A 20,513-nucleotide genomic window follows, 5' to 3' on the forward strand; every position below is an offset into this window, starting at 1 on the left:
CAATAGTTATTTGATGTCGCTGCGTTTATTGTTCGACTCTCCGTTGGAATATCAATACACGTTGTTCTACCATATAGGACACAGTTACTATAATATACAAACAGATTAGTAATTATAAACTTGTGACATAATGATAATATGAACATTGTAATAACGACATAATAGAAAGAAGCGTGTAGGCTTGGCGAAGGTTGGTCTTAAGGACTTCATTATAATTATTATTAATGTGCACGATTGTCCGTCATTAGCGTTATGATAAAATGACCTAAATACGAATTTCATTAATTTTAAATATTTTAACGGTGCCCGTCCCGTGACCATTCTTTGAAATCATCCAAGATAGAATTCTTAAATTATTGTTTTATCTATGGATTGTTATAAAAAAAATAAAAAAATACAATAAAGTAGATAACAACGACCAACCGTGCTTCGATTGGCAATATTATGAAAATATTATGTGTTTATTATTTTTTGAAATATTAAGTTTTGGTCATCATTGAAAATAAATATATATTTTGTAGGCGTGCAATACTGAGTCACTATGGATTTGTCATGCATGTATTATAATTGTATTATTACTATTATTATGTATACAAAATTGTATTTGTATACAGTTCTAACTGTCTCGTTGTCAGGTGCGACCGGCGAGAGTGTATTAAACGAGACCGAGATATCTGTCGCATTTTAAACGAAAGTACTCTGATTGGCTTTTACACGGTTTCGTTTCACAATTATTTTCTTAATACCATTCGATGGGACTTATTATAAGGATTATACAGTTACTAGAGTAGATTATATACCTAATATAGTATAGCGACATTACATCGGAACGACGCGACGCCTTATCTAATCCCTCGGCTCAGATTATAGTATTAAAATGTATAACTAAAAAATACATTTTTTTTTGTTTTCGGTTGGCAAATGCGCTTTATGGGATAAAATCATCTATAAATCAGAGATTTACTATATTATTATCTTTTTAGATTACTGCTAAACCATTTAAGTATTTTAATTCCTTAAATACAAAGTGCCCCGAATGTGCAGTGCACGTTTTTTGGGGATTATATCTTCTCAGTCACCTCTTTAAACTATATCATCGAATTTAATAGCCGCATTATTCTTAAGTAATAGCCTCTTACTAGTTTTGTATGACGATGACACATTGGTGAAACACCATCTGAAATATTATGTTTTATTATCGCCATACCTTCAATTTCACTTTTAGAACTATAATATTCTCCTGCTCCTCGCCAGTGTCTTCGTATCTCGTTATTACTCGAACCGTAGGCCTAGTGGTATACGCGTATTCGCAAGTTGAATGAAAGCCAAATGCGTAAAGCGAAAATTTCTAAAGCAATTACATAACGCTTGTGATAAACAAAAATCAACTGTGGCGCCAGGCGGCGTTCGTTGTTGTGGGGTCGTGAAAACAACTCGAAACAATGCTTTGCACATGCGGGCAAAACAATTTACTAATGTAATCGAATAAATAGCCTTTTTTTTTGTTGTGAATAAATTTAATTAAATGAAAAATATGAGGTGAACGCTTCGAATTAAAGTAGAAAAAGAGTGGAAGACTTATAGTGAATGAGTATAAAAAAAAATGTTGTTCAAACTTGTAAAATATCAGACTTGTGCAGAGAAGGAAACTATTTGGATTTTGAACGATATCTTATAAATTTCTACCTAGTAATGGATGTTTAGGAAGACTAAAATATCAGAGTGGTTTTCTCAATACAATAACACATGGCAAACATATTCCAATTGAGGACACAGAAATAAATGAACAATACAACTTGTATAAAACAATTAAAGCAAATTGTGTAAAATTGTCAATTTTTAACGAGGGTATCCATTATAGTAGCGTTCTACTATAATGGAACGATGGTGATCAATTTACGCTTCAACCGCAATTGTAAATTGCAGTTTAAAGGATTTTTTTCTTTTGTACATTGCTAGAGCTTCCTAAACCCGTATAAGAATATGGCTTCCATCTAGGATTCCTCGAATGCACTCCCGTCGTCGCGAATATCCTTATCCAGCCTAATAAGACTTTTCAGCTTAAACAGTACACAAGACCGTGGAAATTTCACTCATTAAAAAAAAAAAAGTGTGAATTAGCTGTATAGCTGCGGGTCAACATAAGGGGAATGTGCCTTACACTAAATGAAGATCTATTAATATTATTATACGGCGACATCAAATTTGATCGTGACCTCCATTTTCGTCATCTTTAGGTTTTACACAGTATTGCAATGTAATTGCTGTTCCAAAAATATATTGCAAACGGTCCAAAACGATTTTTCGGCCACCTCAGTGAACGATTCCATAATTATAATTGTTTTTTGTCATTCTTCTGGCTACGGTTAAAATTGCTCGTGCAATATGAAACGGTTTTTTATTGTTATTATTTTTTTTTCAACTGTCAAAAAAAATTAAAAATAATAAGCTATACTTACTTATTATACTGTACAGCCGTTGTCAGTGTATATTACCTTATTATCAAGAAAATAATGGGACGAAGAAGGATTACGTGCAAATTACAACAGTTTTTATTTCTATCTACAAGTCCAAACATTAGTCAATATCGTACATGTGCCGATAATATGGCCCAGAACAGCGTTACATTCATACAATGTAGGGTACTATCAAATAAAAAATTACTTTTTTTTAGAAGTGTAAATCAATCTAGCTTGCTAAATTTTGAAATGAATCGACAACATTAGCGCTAAGTGAATGATTTTTTTTTCTAATAAATTTCTTTCCGACTACTGCAGTAGTGGTCTAATTCTTACAATACTTATGGGAGATACTGCAAAACAGTATCACATTGTTCTGCGATGCAGTTGAATAAACGCATTGCCTATTAGATCGTTACTTAAAACTTGGGTTGCTACACAATTACAATGGCGTTTGTTATTTTTGCTCCTGGTACAGCGTTATTACACACATCGTGTACTACATCGTTTTTGAATAACATGGAAAATGTTTTTAAAAAAACTTCCACAAACAACAATAGCTATATCTACGTATGTAGTTTTGTATTAATTGACTACTTATTGTATAATTTTACCTATTAACAATTAGTAATTGTTTTCAGACAAATGTAGAGAATGTACGTTGTTGTTCGGCATATTGTGTGCCTAATAGTAGTAGTTGCTTAATCCGAAGTGCTAGTTGCAATTTTTGAACTAAAAGCTGGCGTTGTAATCTCTGACTAGAGACAGGTAGAGCCTCTTCGTGCATATATTTATTCATAGCTAGTCACATTTGGATCAGGTTTATTTCTTTTATATGAAGCTAGTAACGAATAAAGTGATATGATTTTGATCAAATGATACTTTTATGCGGTTTAAGGACCAAAAAAAAATTATAATGTCTACATGCATGTAAACCTATCATTTACAATATATATAAATAGTAGTATGTATCTTATTGTTCGAGATGGTTTGTTGAATGAAATTCCAATTGAAACAAAGTATTTTTGGTATCTTGTATTAACGTTGTCCGTCTCTGGTTATAACTAATTTAATTTGAGTACAGTGTTACACATTATATCATTATAGGCATGCTCATTAGTAAGGCCCATTTGTTACGAATGTTCTATATTTAATTCTCAATTTAAACGTTAGGTACGCGCGTATGCTTACATATTGGGGGAAAAAAACCTATTTTTTTAACGTCTTCGCAGGTCGTATACAGGTATACTAGCTGCAGGCCTTTGACTCTTAAAATAAAATATTATAATGTATGTAACGATATTTTATACCACTTGTCATTTGCGATTAAAATCATTTTCTATTGGACTCATATTTACCGTGTCGTGCGTTTGCTTGTCCGTCCCGGTGTGCTTATAGATCTCAGGATAAAGGATAATATATAATATAATATTATTTTAACGCGTCTCTAAAAATGGGTAACTCGCCATTGTCGGCGATCGTGTGCCCCGGGCAATCGAAAATATCGGTTTAACCTCGTTTCTCGATTGCAGACTTAGCGCCTTTATATGGATTGCCGAGCTGGGCATTGCATCATATCGGTGGGAAATTCTAACACAATACGAAACTCTATAGATTTGATGTATAAAACACACCGCACACACCGAATTGAAATATGTGTGTACGATTTTTGTCTGTTATTTATTTTGTATTACATGTATACATACATACATACATATTACATAGTTATATTATGTATCTAATACTCTCAGCCGGTCAGTCGAAACGGAAAAAACAAGTCACGGTCTATACCGAAACATCAGAAAAACAACCGCAAGAGTGAAGTTTAAACAAATTACACTATCAAAATCAGTAGTTGGATTACTCCCAATAAACCTGAAAAATTCAATTTTCATACAAATAAAAAATGAATTTTAATATCGCGGTAAAAATAATATACTGTACAATTGGATCAAAAAGAAAATCTAAAATAATCCCCTACTCCATTCATTGAAGGCGTTTGTGCTTTATTAGACTAAGGGCGTCAACTAAACGAATCCGTCTCCGATTCGATACGTTACCAAACAACCGCTTTAGTGTAACTGAGCCAATGATACAGCAGTTGTACTTAAAATATAATTATTTCGAAAATTAGCCGTCTCTTGTAATAAAACGAATTATTTTGCCGGACAATTAATAATTGACAACAGGAAGTGGCTCTTTTTCATTTGAGCAGCCAAGTTAAATATTATAAAGGTGTTATACGGTTCTTAAGAATGGTTTCGTTCGATATTATTGGAATCGACACAATAGTTGGGAGTAAAATCGTTGTTGGTAACTACTAAGCTACTAGCATATACAGCAACAAAACACCCATTAACGTATCTCCTATTGTCCAGAAACACTTGCGAAACGTTTCCAATATATTTACCAAACTAATATAAGTACAATTTCATGTTTGTCAATGCTAAGGATTAGGCGGATTGATAATAATTGGATTGGACGATAAAAGCAATGGCTAATGGAATTTAATATTTTGCACATGGGTGGCGTTTATGGAAATGGTATTTTGCTATGTACAATATGTGTATGCGTTTGTATGCACCATGTACAGAGAATTGGGGCCAGTTACATAAGTCACGTTTTATCACGTACCACCCAAGGCAATCGATCGTATCGACAAAAGGATCTTGATCTTGAAATATAGGTCGTTATTATGGTTCACGCGATTTGCAATAATAACAACTATACTTACAATTATTCTTATAATAATAATTATTATCATCATTAAAGCGGATTTTATTCGAATTTTATACAAAATCTACAATACCTAAAAAATAATTACACATTACAACGTACTACAGAAACCGTATAAAATATGCATGACCAAATAACAAGAAAACACAATATAAGTTACACGGTTTTATTTAATTTACTTTCTTAATTTAATTTGTTGTAAAATATATATATATATATATTGTTTACCATACTGTTAGCTAGAGATATGCATCTTTCTTTGTGCATTAATTTATTTATTTTTGAATAATCAATAAAAAAGTTCCGTTTTTCGACAACGAGAAAAAAACCAAGAAGAATTATAACTATTAGCCGATAAACGTTTTCACGGTCGAAAACACAGGAAGTATATTTTTATCTATATTGCTAAACAGCCCATTCAGTTTGGTGAATTGTTTCAAAAACGGCTTCACTTAAATCGGTTAAACGCCCTTTTATGGGTTTGAAGCTTTTTTTAAATTTTAACTAAAGTAGTTTTAAAAATATATTATACAGATTATAATAAGCGTCTAATCCTATCAATGGTATCCAAAAGTAAAGTAGTTATTTATTTTTTTAAATAATACGCAAAATAGGCTATCAACGTACAAAAAAAAAAAATATATATATATATATATAGTTAATTTAAACAAAATTAAATTCACTTTTATAAGAATAATAATATGATGATAATAGTATTTCGACACAAACAATTAGTTCTACTCAATAAAGGAATTATTTGCTATTTCTATATAATAAAAACAAAATCGCCATTGCGTTTTCTGCTATTTTATTAAAACCATTCCAACATCTCATCTAACCCAATTAAGTAAATTAATTGTTTAATATGTAAATCATGGTTAAAATGTTAAGGTATACAGTTAAATTAATTATCTAAAAATTTGCACATATTCGTGAACCTACCTATTTATATTTATTAAATAATTATAATTGATTCGTTTCAAATGACCTGTAAACATATCTGGATTTTTCCAATTAATATTAGGTAACTGAATATAACATTTGTAATTAATTATTTTTATTAGCTTCCATACAGCATGTAGGTGTTATAATTTTAAACATTACAAACAAAAAATTCTAATGCGTGTAACATACAATATACATAATTACACGGTAACTATAAGTAGAAATGCTAATATATTAAAATTGTATTTCATAAGACACAAAAACACGAGAGAAAATTGTTATGCGATTCATGTGAAGACGATCGATGACTAATAAGTAATAACTTATTATACTTACTGAAAAAACACTTTTAATGTTTTATGTATGTGTGTAAAAATTGAATATAAATTACTTATTTTTTTATAATTTGTTATTAATATTGTGTAGGTACGGTACTGGCGTGAATAACGTGATGTAATCTTGTTAAATAGTATATTTTTAAACTATCTATTTTTTTTTGTACAATTATTTTTCCAGTAGTATCCACGCGCGCGTGTGTGTGTACTGTGTATAATATTGCATTCATATATCATTATAGGTGTATTATGAAACATACTTGATTGTGGTTGGCGGGCCGTAGATATTTTTGATAATTAATAAACTTGTTAATTATATCATCGAGGATGTGTGTTTTTTTAATATTAATTCTCTGGTCTCGTTTTAATGAAAATAACGTCGTGCTGTAGCTGTACCGTGTATGCTAGTTTATTATATTGTTATGTACACTTATTACTTGTTAGCGAACTCGTCCACGGGGTAAAGTAGATTTTGGTTTATAATACTGTCGTTACGTCAACACCACCGGCAAAGAATACGTGACACGACAAAATGGCTACGACCATAATAGTATAACAATATAATAGCTTTTACTTTTCTATACTTAGTACTTAAACAACGACAGTGATGTTTTTATAATATTATCTTACATAGAATGTGTGTGTGCGCATACAGTAAGTGTCATAAATCCTGTAACGCGCTCGGTGATCTGTCAGCAGAATAAAAATTATAATATTCTAAAATATTATATTTTTCACTTTGGTTTTTGTCGTGGATCCAATCATGTGTGACTTCTGACTATGACTCAAACCATACTTGGATGATTTTTTATACAAATAACATTTACACATAGTAATTCAAAAATATTTCTATTCTTTTAACCTTCGTAGAAGTTTGGTACAAAGTACAAGTATAACATTTATTAGATCTTTTAAAAATTAATTTATGTATAATACTTAGGGAAATATTGGCTGTTTTTTACATTTTGATTTCCAGCTATGTAAACATATTTTGAAAATATAGAAAAAATTATCAGCATTTTTGAAAACTAAACTAAAACACTAAAAATCTGTTCTTCGTAATTTTTATGTATTAACTTAACATAGTCACCTTGATTTGCCTTGGAGAAATCGCTATTAGTAAACTATCGTGAGCAACCTATACACATTATATTGTACACAAGTAGGCTTTCTTGTAGTAGTTGAGGTTTTTTTTTCACGTTACATAAATTGTTATCCTTACTCGCACATTCATTTTACAGTTGTATAACTAAAAGGCATCGCTGCGAAAATACAGTGAACGTATTGAAAAAACATATTCTTAAAAATAACATTTTTTTCCATCGTACATTTTTGTAATAACTGAAGTTTAATGTTACCTGCCGTTTCCCCGTATTAGCGACGGCTATCGTCCTTTTATAGAATAGTGATTTAATTTTAGTATTATTATATTGATGTCACTTTTTTTTCGTACCTATATTGTTGTGACGTCGAGTCATATTTTCTTTAGTGGAAATCGTGAAAACCGGACAATGTTGTAGAGATTAGTTACGGACGATGACACTTGTAATAATTATTGCAGGAAGGTTATAACGGTTATTATTCTTATTCGTTTTTGTCAGTATAATAGTACATTTGTTTGACAAATGTCAAATTAAAAAAATAAAATAAAAATACCGCGGTTAATTGTTAATTTTTATACATTTCTTCGAGCAAGCGGTTTCAGTCATTTCTCTTGAAGTTGACGACGGGTAAATGTTGTAAAAAATATATACAATTATTTAATAATTTTCTTCATCATTAATTGCTTGTTGGTATACATATTTTGTCGGTGAGCAGTATCCAATATGATCTCACTTGGTAAGTTTGTATGATGAATTTAATTAAAAGGCAGGACGAAAACGAAAGTTGCCATTAACGTAATGCCGATTCACGCGTATGAGAATCTCGACAAGTTAAACTAGTTAAAAACCTACAATAATTGGCTTTACAATATTATAATATTTAATTCTTAGTCGATGATTATTTATATTATGTAGGTACAGAGATATGCATCGCGACTTTCTTGAGTTTCTCACTAGCCGGTACGCGCGACGACCGATTGGAGTACACTTGAGTATACTTTCTTGTCTGCAATTTCTCAGGACGCGGCCACCTTAATAACATTATGTTTTTTTTCTCCAAAGAAATCGCTCTTATGAGAATATTTTATACGGTTTTTCTTATCGGCAACTATCGGTGACTCGACCTACAACAATAAGCTGTACATAAAAATACTCGTGCATGCAGCGCACGGTCTGCAATTTTCAAGCTCACTCGTTTTGTATTATTTGTCTAAACCTAGGTACCTATTCGGTTGTATTTTGTTTTCACGGCAAAGCCGCGCGTTCTGGAAGTCATTTATTTTTCTGTCCGCGTTTGATTAATGGTGAACGCGACAGCACGTCTTTCGGTCAGTCCTACGACGTTTGCACTTGGCTTTGTGTGTGCATGTATATGTATAATATTTGTGTTGTATTGTGTATATACTATATGGCTTTGCCGCGGCTTACAATATAATATAGTACGGTCGTAGCAAAACGTACATTATAGTAAAGCATAATATTATACAGATAGTGGACCGCAGCCAGAAGCTTTTTGTTCGACTACTATTCATATTATACATATATATATATAGTGTAGGGTCACGCGCACACGTCCACTTCAGTCTTTTTTATAATACTTATGACCGTTCTTTTTTTTTTTTTTAAGCATTAGGTGTATTATTCCGTCGTGTCGTCTGTGAACGACCGACACGATTATTATACTTTTTTCCAACCCGTAACAATACAATAGTGCATGATATTATTGTATACTAAATATAAAATAACTCACACACACGAGGGTATGATTTTCTCGCAGAACTCCGTCACACGTGCTGGTGTTAATATGTATTTACAAAGAGGCAGACTATATGTATGCACTTTACTTACCACGGGTATTTATGTAGCCATTGCTATATCGTTATGAGGAAACGAAATTTCACGGGCAATTATCGGTCGGACAGCTTTTTTTTATTTTTTTAAATTTTATTTCTGTCTGTATGTATCCGTCTCTTGTGCACTGATGTCCGATCCCGTTAACACAACACACTGTGGCGTGTACCGCAGGACGAGACGTGCGTCGAATTTACCTTTATCCGCATTGGACGTCGTGTATAGTATGCTCTGTGCCCGACACACTGTAACGACCGGCCGGAACTGTATATATTTGTGTGTGTAATTGGCCGCGGACCGTTTCAGTGAAAAATCAGCATGGGAAACGGTCGAAGTTCTCTAGAAAAAAACAATCGAAATGTGCTTATACTTATCTTTTCATACGTATGTTTACTATTTATAAGATCCAACCGTCGCCGCCGGTGTTTCACTGTTGCATTACACACGTACACGTTAAACGATCGTTTAAATAATAATATGCTAATACTTACTAACTTTATCTATACAGGTACACAATAATATGTTTTATAATTGAATGTATACTTTTTGGCGTGCGCAATTCGACGCGAAAAAATGAATGGCCATACACTCTTCAACTCTACTGTATAACGAGTTGACCGTTATATTTGTTTAATACATAATATGTAGAAAAAAGAGTTCGAATTTTAGTGTATAGTGTTTTTGTTGAGCGATTAAGCATTGCCGTACTGATCCTATCCCTCGCGTTGAACAGTGAAGGTACAATCTCTTATAACTTTAAATCACCATAAATCAAATTGGTTGACTTTAGATATTATAAGTTTTAGGCCCGGTATCTGTAATCTGTCAGCACAGTATCAATGCGCCATAAAGCCGGATGGAATTGGGTTAAGACTTTGCGAGAGATAAGAGCTCCATTTAAATTAGATTTTGTCCCAATTTCGCTCTATATTATAACTAACAATTTAAAAACTTACAATTTAATTTAAACCAACATAGGAAGTGAAAGTTGTAGTAGAAAACTAACTGTATTTTGCTTTTTTTTTTAAACGATTATAGAGACTCTTAGAACCTTGAGGTACAAACGGTGTAAACGCTCTTCCTGACATAGGTCTCTACTTGTATTTTTACGCTAGATATAAATGGATAAACGTGCCTATGTTCAGTGCCCGTTATGTGCGTGTTTTGGCCGAATAAAATAAACATGAAACCTATTGTACTTACATGACGTATACTTGTTAACGTTTAATCGGAGACATCTCCAAGCGGCGGCGACCTTGAAAATTCGCGAGCGGGCTTTTAAGATCCGACAGTGCTATAAACGATATAATACCTACAAATAACGATAAATCGTTCGAAGTAAAAGTATAAGTAAATACAATAGCTTACGCCGCGCTATGCCATACGGGCGACTTCAAAATTCGCCATTATGTGTATTGTAGTAATCAAAATCTACGCACGTTGGTGAACTTTGAAATTTATGTAATAACATGAACGATAAAACGGTACCGATTGTACATAAATAATGCGGATGATTAATTTATTAGCAAATACTACAGTACCTATGTAATTAAATCATGCGATACATGCACTCGATACATCGGGTTGGCAGTTTTACGCTTAGTCATGGGTCAAGTCTTTATGTGTCTGGAGGCAATATTTTGAACGACTCTGTCAATCATCGACGCAGTAGTAAGTGAGTGTATCAAATCACTGTCAGAATACTACAGCACACATTAAAATGTTAAAAATCATTTATCGATTTTCGGATCGTACAATTAATTATTTTTATTGTAAGTATGGCGTATAGGTCAAGTCATCGATACACACGTACCTACCTAATAGACATCATATGTCTAAGGTCATGGTTATAATTCGATTGTTGAGGCTATAGATGACACGTTAAAATTGTAATGAACCGTATGTATTAAAAGGTTAACACACTCTGTTGACTGTATGGGGTTTATCTGGGAACTTACAGCTAAGCGATAATAATATTATGTATGACGGCTGTAGCTTTAGTGTTGGTTTTTAAAGTTTTTTTACCAACAGCCGTGATCTGTTATACAATTAAAAAAAAAAAAACCTTTTAGTTTTCACTATTTAATAATATAAGATGAATAGAGTGTAGAGTTAATTAACATCAATGCGGTACACACAACCGTGTGACACTTGGTATATTATATACTATGCGCAGATAACTTTCGTTGTTTGTTTTTCCTCCTTTATACTTACCCGCCTAAACCGCATACTGTTATTGCCCGTCTTATTTGTATGTATATACCTATAATATTATTATTATCACGAGAATACCGTTTTCTGAACTCTTTCCAGCGATGAAATCACCGCACACAATAGGTACCATATCATGTTCCGCATGTTCTCGACGACATCGCCGTGTCATTATTAATTTATATAGGTACCTGTATATAACCTATGTACTATGTGTGTACCTACTTACTTACAGCCGTTATAATGTACGATAAATTAATTAATGTTTTTTTTTGTTTTTTTTCCTCCAAACAGATGCTGATGGCTCTCGAACATTTCTTACCGTCCAAATTCACGCTCTCCGTCGAATACGAACCGGTGGTCAAAAACTTCCCCATGTTGGCCGCTTTAGCCGAGGCTTGTCTTTGGCCGGTCGTTTTGCTGTTGTTCGACGATCAATTTGTGCCCAGACTGTCGAACCTGTACCGCAGGAGGAGCGCGTCGGACATGGCTAAACCGCCCCAAGGTAAACATTTTCTCGGAACCGCTATATTATAATAATATTATATATGTACATAAATTTTATATATATTATAAAATTACGCTTAACTGCAGTTTTCAAACTAATTCGCCGAATACCGACATTAATCTACGGTCGTAAATCAAGTGTGTTTGGCTCATAAGCAAAATGCAGCGGATAATATTTTGGTAAAACATTTAGTTTGAACAACGAGTAGATAGAGTATTCTTAACTCTAACGATCACGCCACTTATAGGGGTGGACTGGACTTCTGTTCTACTGTCTTGTGCTGAATTTACCCTAGTTACTGTTACAGCGCTAAGCCGAATATCATTAAAAATCATTTTATTTGAATACAGTTTCAAATTCCGACTCGGCGAGAGGCGAGGTTTGTTAACTCCTAGGACAGTGCAGTGTTTTTATGTTACCCAGACCTTGGGGTGGCCACGCGCAGAACTGTGCCTTTCCCCAGGGTATTTTTTCGCCGCACGTAGTGACAATACAGAGACATAGCTCATAATTATTGTTTTCTAATCGAACGTAGCTTGTAAAACTTTCGAACGATGCGATTATAGAGTACCTAACTGGTACCGGTCAATCAGCTAGGTTGAGTTAATTTTCATCGAGCGCGTGTAATGTGAAATCCATGTCCCCCGGCGTAACTCGCATACATACCGGGGAATGCGTTTAATGGCATATAATAATCATACAATAACGTGATCATATATTTTTTTTTTACCATATTATTATTATTTTACAGGTTTACACGGCAAGTTCCGGCCTTACAACGGTTCCCTACAAGAAGCCCGGAGGCCTCCGTCGTCCAACTGCAGCGGCGGCGGCGGCACGGCCGGCAACGGCGAGTCGACGGCCGCGGCACACCGGTTTCCCATCACCAACGGATCGCTGTTCGCCAGCCTGGACGGACGAGTTCCGGTTTTACACAACTACAGGCGAGGTGCGCACATCCGTATACATTTTTAAAGTCACATTTCGCGTTTTATAATCTCTTGTATGTACATTATTTATAGACTTTCCTCTCCGGCCGAATTCACCGTTATGATGTCATTCGAAAATTCTATAAAAACGTCGTTACACGCGCGCACATTATTAAAAATAAATAACCAAATGAATCCTCTCACAGAGACGGACAATATATTATGCGGATTCAACGTACCGCGTGCAATTGCCTATTTTCATAATATGTAACCTAACCTAACCTTTAGCCGCGTGTCGCAGATTTCCTAATTGAACCAAACCTGTTTTTTTTTTCGTGCTACCGAAAGAGCAACTGAGAGTACCTTGTGTCTTTTTTTTCTTTCTTTCTTCTCTTTTGCATGTCTGGTATGTGCCGTATGGTCAACACACACACAGACTACGTGCGAATACAAACACACTGGTATAGGAATTGAGTTTGAGTAACAGTACATCGAATGTGTCGCACCGGCGATAAACTATAATACAATATTATTATGTAAAAGAATGTAAGGCACACGGCCTCGTCACGATATAGTCATCACGGCGTGGTGGCATCAATCGCACGTTTTGGGTCAACCGCGGACTGACGACGACGACACGGCAAAAATTCCCAGTCACCGTGATGGTGTTTGTGCCTTTGTATAAACATACATTCTATCATATTATTATTATTGTTATACCTATCAGTCTTGTGCGGGCTGTGTTGTGTGCTGGAAATAGGTATAGATCACATAAACACGATATCCACGCGAAACGTGTCGACCGGTAGCACATAGCAAACGCTTGAAGTCCACCGCTAAGAATCAGGATTAATTGTAGTCAGTAATATCGATAGCACATTAGTGCACAAATGTCATTAGTGAATATTAAAAAAAAAAAAATTTTACTGAGACGGCGTTCGACTTGACATTGCCTTACCAGCACAAAGTTGTATCTTTGGCCACCAGCCTATTTTGTATACAAGATGTATTGAAGATTATTTTTACTTGACACAGCTGTGCACAACACCATCGACATCTACTTCCTTGGCTATTTCGAGTTCGACCACCCTGGTGCTCTTTAGTCCTACAACCACAATGGTCTTCTATATAATGCCCACACACTCCAGCCGTTTTCCGTAAATGATTTTCTATTAGTTTTGTTGTATGTTTACAGCCCGAATTCTGACCGAGTTGGTCCAACTATTTATTTAGTTATTCCAACTAGAAAATGTATTGTGTCTTATATTAACCATAATTATGGTTATCCCAACTATATAGTTTTTTCCGTGGATCCATACAATACAGTGGTTTTACAGTTGCCCTACTGAACTTGGCCATGCGCTCTGTTTTATTTGAATCAATTTCTTATAGCCCTCTTTATTTTAGCGCTTTTTTCTTCTACCACCATTATTCAAGATACATAAATCTCTCACTCTGTATATTTATGGTAATTATTATCAAAATTCATTGCCAAGGAAAGCGCAAAGAACAAAGTCGAGCCTTGGGACAAATTTAGCAAGGTTTATTTTGGTTTCATCAAAATAGTGTTCCTTCATACCATACTTTAGTACAGTCGATCTTTCATAATTGTATATATTGGATTTCTTAGCAGTGGAATGTTGAGATTCTTCATTTTCAGTTTTAACTTCTGAAGGAAATCTAGCTCTGTATTAGAGATTTCGCCATCGGTTTAATATACGATGTAAAACATTTTCCAAGGTCACTGTTTGAGGTGTAAATAACATCTCTATTTTTGTTCATTTAATTTTTAGGCTTTTAGGTTTTTAACGACTTCATTTATTGAACGGTATTTTTTTTTTTTTATATTCTATGAGAATGTAAAACAAACTATTTACTTGTATGCAAGTACATAATTTTCGCTATTAAATATCCACAAGAAGTACGAGAACAAAAGATGTCCTTATGAGTTTGTGTCGGTTACATAAAAAAAAAACAATAATAATAATAATATAATAGAAAAAAAACGCAATGAACAAACCTGAATACCGTAATTTGGCTATTGAGTACATAATATTGACTACCGAACGGAAACTACTAGTAATGTAGTTTTGTATTATACGCACAGCACAGTTACGGGAACGCACGGTTTTTTTTAACGCAGCGTTAATGGTTTTTTTTTTATGTTAGAATGGATAAAAAAACATACTTGCAAACATGAACGTTAGGCTATCGATTTGTTTAAAGTATACTTGTGTAATAATGATTTTTTTTTTTGGTGTTTCCCAACAGGAGCTAGAGCTATGAGCGGTCTATTGGTATCGTCTTCGCCGTCAAACGGCCAAATGCCTTGTTCGCCTCCACATTTCATTCACACACAAAATTCGACACAGCCACCTCCTTTGTGTTGTCCGGCCGGCGAAGACGAACACTTCCACCACCGTCACCACAACCACCTGAGGTTCGCTAACATGGTAGTGGCCTCGGCGGCGGCCATCGATTCGATGGAGTGCAAAGAAGACGGAGCCACACCGGCGGACAGCCTGGACGAGGTTCAGCAGCGGTTGCCCCAAAATCTGCAGCAGCTCCGGGAAAAGTTGTACGCCGACGAGGACGAGGACGAAGACGCCTCGATCCGGGCGGTCGAACAGGACGTCGAGGACGCCGGAGCCGTACCCGCGGGCCTGGACTCTTCGGACGATGGTGAAGACGGCAATCGGGACGACGTCGACGACGAGGACGAATGCGAGTACGCTACTATGTCGGCGCGCAGCGTGTGCTCGGCCACGACAGCGGCCAACGACGATTTCGAATATTTCGCAGCAGCGGCCGGCGACCGGTCGTCGTCAAAAGCCGGCAATCGCGCGGCTTACCAACGGGCGCCCACCAGACGCGGCAGACATCATCATCACCAGCAGCAACAGCAGCAGCCGCAGCCGCCGCCGCCGCCGTCGCATCACAGGCCCCAGAAACCGACGCCTTTGCCGCCCACCCCTCCGACGCCTCGCCGGCCCAGACCGCGGCTGACCGCTATGCTGTCCGTCGACTCGCTGGTGACGGCCGCTGCGGCCGCCGACAATGTCGCACATCAGTCTGCGGTCGCCGCCGCTTACCGACATCGCCATAATCAACAGCAACATCAACGACACAGGGGCGCCAGGAGGATGCGCGGCCACCACGGTGGTAGCGTGCCAGACTTGAAACGCGTCTTCGTCACAGACTTTCTTTGACCGAATGGGGTAGGGAAAGGAGAACGGAATCTTAGGACAGACACGGCTTAAGGGGAGAGCCGAGTTCTATTAAAAAAAATAATTTACATATTTTTCCCCATTTGTAAATCGAGCGTTTGAAAAAACACAAATTCACCTCTCCACCCAACCACTTCTTGAAAACCAGCATATAAGACGTCACAGTTAACAGATCATTATACAGATTGCCTTTACTCTGGGACATGGTTCTGTTTATTATTATTACCATTGATCATGTGTGAGTATTATAAAGTACACTCGATCGACGGTAATAATATTGTGTACGTATAGTTTTTACACGGTTTTCGGGAAAACACTTTTTTCGTTTTTCGACAGAATCAGAAACTGCTGTTTTGTTTTTTTCTTATAGGGGTTTTTTTCTTGACGCTGAAGTGTTTGTCTGGGTAGGTGTGCGTTTGTTCGGTCATATTCATTTCCGTCGTCCGATTAGTTCTGGGCTAAAACAACTACACAACTGTATGTGTTCTATAAGCGGTATTCATTTTTGTCACACCACAACAGTTATAATATTATGTAAATTGCTATTATAAGAAACAAAAACTGTTTGCGTTGTAAAACGTAACGCCGTTAATATTATTCTTTGGTTTCTTCCGAGAAGATATGATTATTATTATTATTATTATTATTATATTGTAATACTGAATAGTATAGTAGATATAGTATCAATATTTATTGAACCGCATTGCTATTGCTTTATTTTCTATTGTCAGTCTTGGACTCGTTGTAGCCAATCGTAACCGTTTTCCCGGGCGTTTGCAAAATTTGATTATTATTATTATTTTTTTTTTTTTCAATTAGATATTATCGCTTTAGTTTTTGTATATTTATAATAACATAATTTTGAGTTCAGAACATATTTTTAATTAACAACACGCGGTGCCAATTTATCTTTAGCATAGAGTACACGAACATATTGTACGTTTATAATTATTATTAATATTATTTTATTATTATTATTTTGTAAATAACGTTTGTTTTTGTTTGTTTTATTATTACACTAATTGTGTGTATTGTTTTTAAGTTACTGTAACGCGTATAATTATTTATAAATTATTATGTTTAAATTATATTATAATACAAACAAAATAACTATATTATTATTATTGTGTATCGTTGTCCACATTATAAAACGTATTAACCAGTTATTACTTATTAGTATGTTTTTTTGACATTAATAATAAGAATCATCATTACTCGTGTTTAATAAAAAATATCATATTTTAAAAGGTAATTATATTTGATCAATACTATCAGATGAACCAGATAGACACTCAATCACGACTTGTTTTTTAAGTCTACGATTTGTAATCCAGATGAGTATTAAATAATAATAATTGTTAGTTTCGCAGAAATAATTATAAAATCCAATCTAGTTCGCTTTAAAAACTATACTTGAACAATTTCTACAAACTAAACTACTCATGTGTTTCTCTGGTTAATAACAGACTCGGGTTGGCTTACGGGTTATATATGGACTGAAATTGTTGGTAATGATCACAAATATTATGTTATTAATATGTATTACAAATTATGTTTACTTTCATCACGATCTACGGACCACACCGACTGCTCATGTTAAACGCACAGCAAAATACAATTATTTTTCGATAACTTATGGAGTAATTTAAGTTTGAGTAATTGCCGTTAATGTAGTCGGAGGCGAATCCTTTGGTTTTTTGTTTTACAATTTATTATTTATGAGTAGGTTCTTATAGATTACATAAATTCCTGCAATCCGCATTTATGTATTTAAGGTGTTGTACAAGACGTGATGATGGTATTTTGTTGTTGGGCGGAATTTGATTTTCCATAATGTACAATGGGCGGGCGAGGCTATTAAAACAACGATGTTAGTATAGTTACACACACACTGTGTCTTTGTAGGTATAATAAAACAATCAAAAACACCCACCCTACGGTAATTATCACCTCGGAAACCGCATTCAAAGTCACTCTCTGGTTCGTACCAATCGCATAAGTCGTGCATAGCATGAAATCATTCACAGAAACTTTCAAATGTAATTTATTATTTGTTCAATGTTAAGTTTATTCAATTCTAATATTTCAATGGGAGTTTTATAAGTATTATATGTGTATTTTTGTTAAATAGCCGGATAGCCCGTATATTGTTGTTCAAAGAAAAACAATCGCTTATACTAATTAAGGTATGTAAAGTAAAATAAAAATAAAAACCAAAATGATCATAAAAAGTAACAAAGTACTATTAACCGGTTAGGTGGCTTTTCAGATGTAAATGTAACGGTTTTTATTATTGATGCAAAATGTTGACAAAAACCACCTATTTACGGATCATAGTTTGAAATACGGCTGTACGTTATGAAAGTGAGATAATAGAGAAAATACAAGAAGAAAAGACTTCTGTGAAAGGGTATGCCCAATGTTATATTCTACATGTTGGATCAATTAGATCAACGCATAGGAAATATTTTAACATTAGATAACATGTTTTTAATGAGCTAAATGCAATTTGATACGTTAAAAAAAAAAGCGATTAATGGAATTCTTAGAGGTACATACCGAACTAGACACTGATTATAAAAGTCAGCCTTATAATAAGCTATTTGAGGTAACACCATAATCAGTTTTTTCACGAGAAACATTTTAATTAAATCATATCCAGAGTATTATAGGTAACTCAGAATTTCTTAAAGACCCAAGGTAGGTCGACACGAAAAGTAAATTTAAAGGTTAATTTAGATATTTATTCTCATAATTTACGACTCAACTTAATCAACGCGGGTACAAGAGTAATAGAGTATAATCTTTTTTTTTTTTAAATAAAACATATTCCCTTAAATAAAAAAACTATTGACAATTGTTAACGGTCACGATAATACTTTTGGCGTTGCCAGTGAGTTGAACGAACCGCGTTCGAACGACACATTGAAAATGCGTTTGAAAATAATTTCAAATGTCGTGAGCTGGTAGTTTTATGTTTTGCCCTTTGTTTTTTAACGCTTCTACCCGTGTGTTAGTTCATTCGCCGTGGGTACGTTGGTAATATTGTTGTCTTCTTGTGTATTTAATTTAAATAATGCACGTAGCATACGACAGAGCACGCGCGCCGTCCATATATCATTGTATCGTTGGCGCTTTATATTACAAACATAATATATACATATATATATATATATATATATAATATATTTTAATATGTCGACACGACGACGGGAAGAGTCAAGAGTTCAAACTGCAATGTTATATCCATCCTGTAGGCGGTGATGTATTGAAAAGAAAAAGAAAAATGCAATATTAAAAATACAGAAACCCGGATCGAGCCTGCGTTCTTCTTTCAATATAATAGTTGCACAAGTTTCATATTGTGTACTTTTAATATAAGCTGCGCACATGTGTGCAGTTGAACCCCAAACTACACTAACCGACCGATGTATTAAAACGTCTATAGTTTGTGTACCTATAAGGCGGTACGACCACTTGCAATCAAGAGAGTATTAGAATATTTACTCACAAAATCGATACAAGGTCTTATACAGTATTATGGCCGACATAGATTTTGCACGATTCAAGGCTCCATTTGTTTTTGTTTTTTTTAATAATATCCAGTAAGCTAATAAATCCAATTCTTTAGCGCAATAACATTATGTTTGTTTAACCTTTATCATTATTATTATTACTTTTTTTAATTCAAATATTAATAATGATAAAAAATTATGCATTACGTTGTCGTTCCGTATTGTAGCATAAATGCAAACATAATATTTTATAATCTATGTGAACTACTTTCGACCACATAGTGCGACAATTAATTACTATATAGCTGTATATTGACATACTATCTGTCTACTCACTGGTTTCAGTCGAGGTCGGACCGGTCGTTTTTTAAGGCCCGGTGTCTGGGTAATATAGGACCGCTAAAAATAATAGCCCTGTCTCGTTTAGGCACCCTGGTCCAGTAAGAGTTTCAAGTTGAATTTGTTGTAACAACATATTATCATTATACTTTGTGTAAGAGTAGTGAAAGTTATGTGAGATATGATCCCGAGAGATGCTCGTTTCTGGAAAACATCAAGTATAAGTATAAAAAAAATATGCAAATATAATGGGCCTTCTTGTCTCATAACGAAATTTCTCTAATAACTTTATCAAAAAAAAAAAAAAAAACGCCTATGTGTATCGTCTTACCGTTATTCTTAAACTCTGTGTAGA

At 34.5% G+C, this 20,513-nt stretch overlaps 1 protein-coding gene across 1 annotated transcript in view; it reads left to right on the forward strand.

Annotated features, from left to right (window-relative positions):
* The window catches only part of LOC126834662 (uncharacterized), a 45,517-nt gene extending 28,087 nt beyond the window's left edge, over positions 1-17,430 (forward strand). The window contains exons 3-5 of the mRNA XM_050566758.1: positions 11,935-12,145; positions 12,900-13,097; positions 15,349-17,430. Coding sequence (XP_050422715.1) covers positions 11,935-12,145; positions 12,900-13,097; positions 15,349-16,286 — 1,347 coding nt within the window. The 3' untranslated portion in view covers positions 16,287-17,430. The remainder of the gene's footprint in view (positions 1-11,934; positions 12,146-12,899; positions 13,098-15,348) is intronic.
* Positions 17,431-20,513: the final 3,083 nt, after the last annotated feature.

This window comes from Adelges cooleyi, unplaced genomic scaffold (assembly GCF_023614345.1).
Source record: "Adelges cooleyi isolate 19-005CV unplaced genomic scaffold, UGA_ACOO_1.1 ACOO_flye_CR_arks_rails_tigmint_CR_PRNA_21, whole genome shotgun sequence".
NCBI lineage: Eukaryota > Metazoa > Arthropoda > Insecta > Hemiptera > Adelgidae > Adelges > Adelges cooleyi.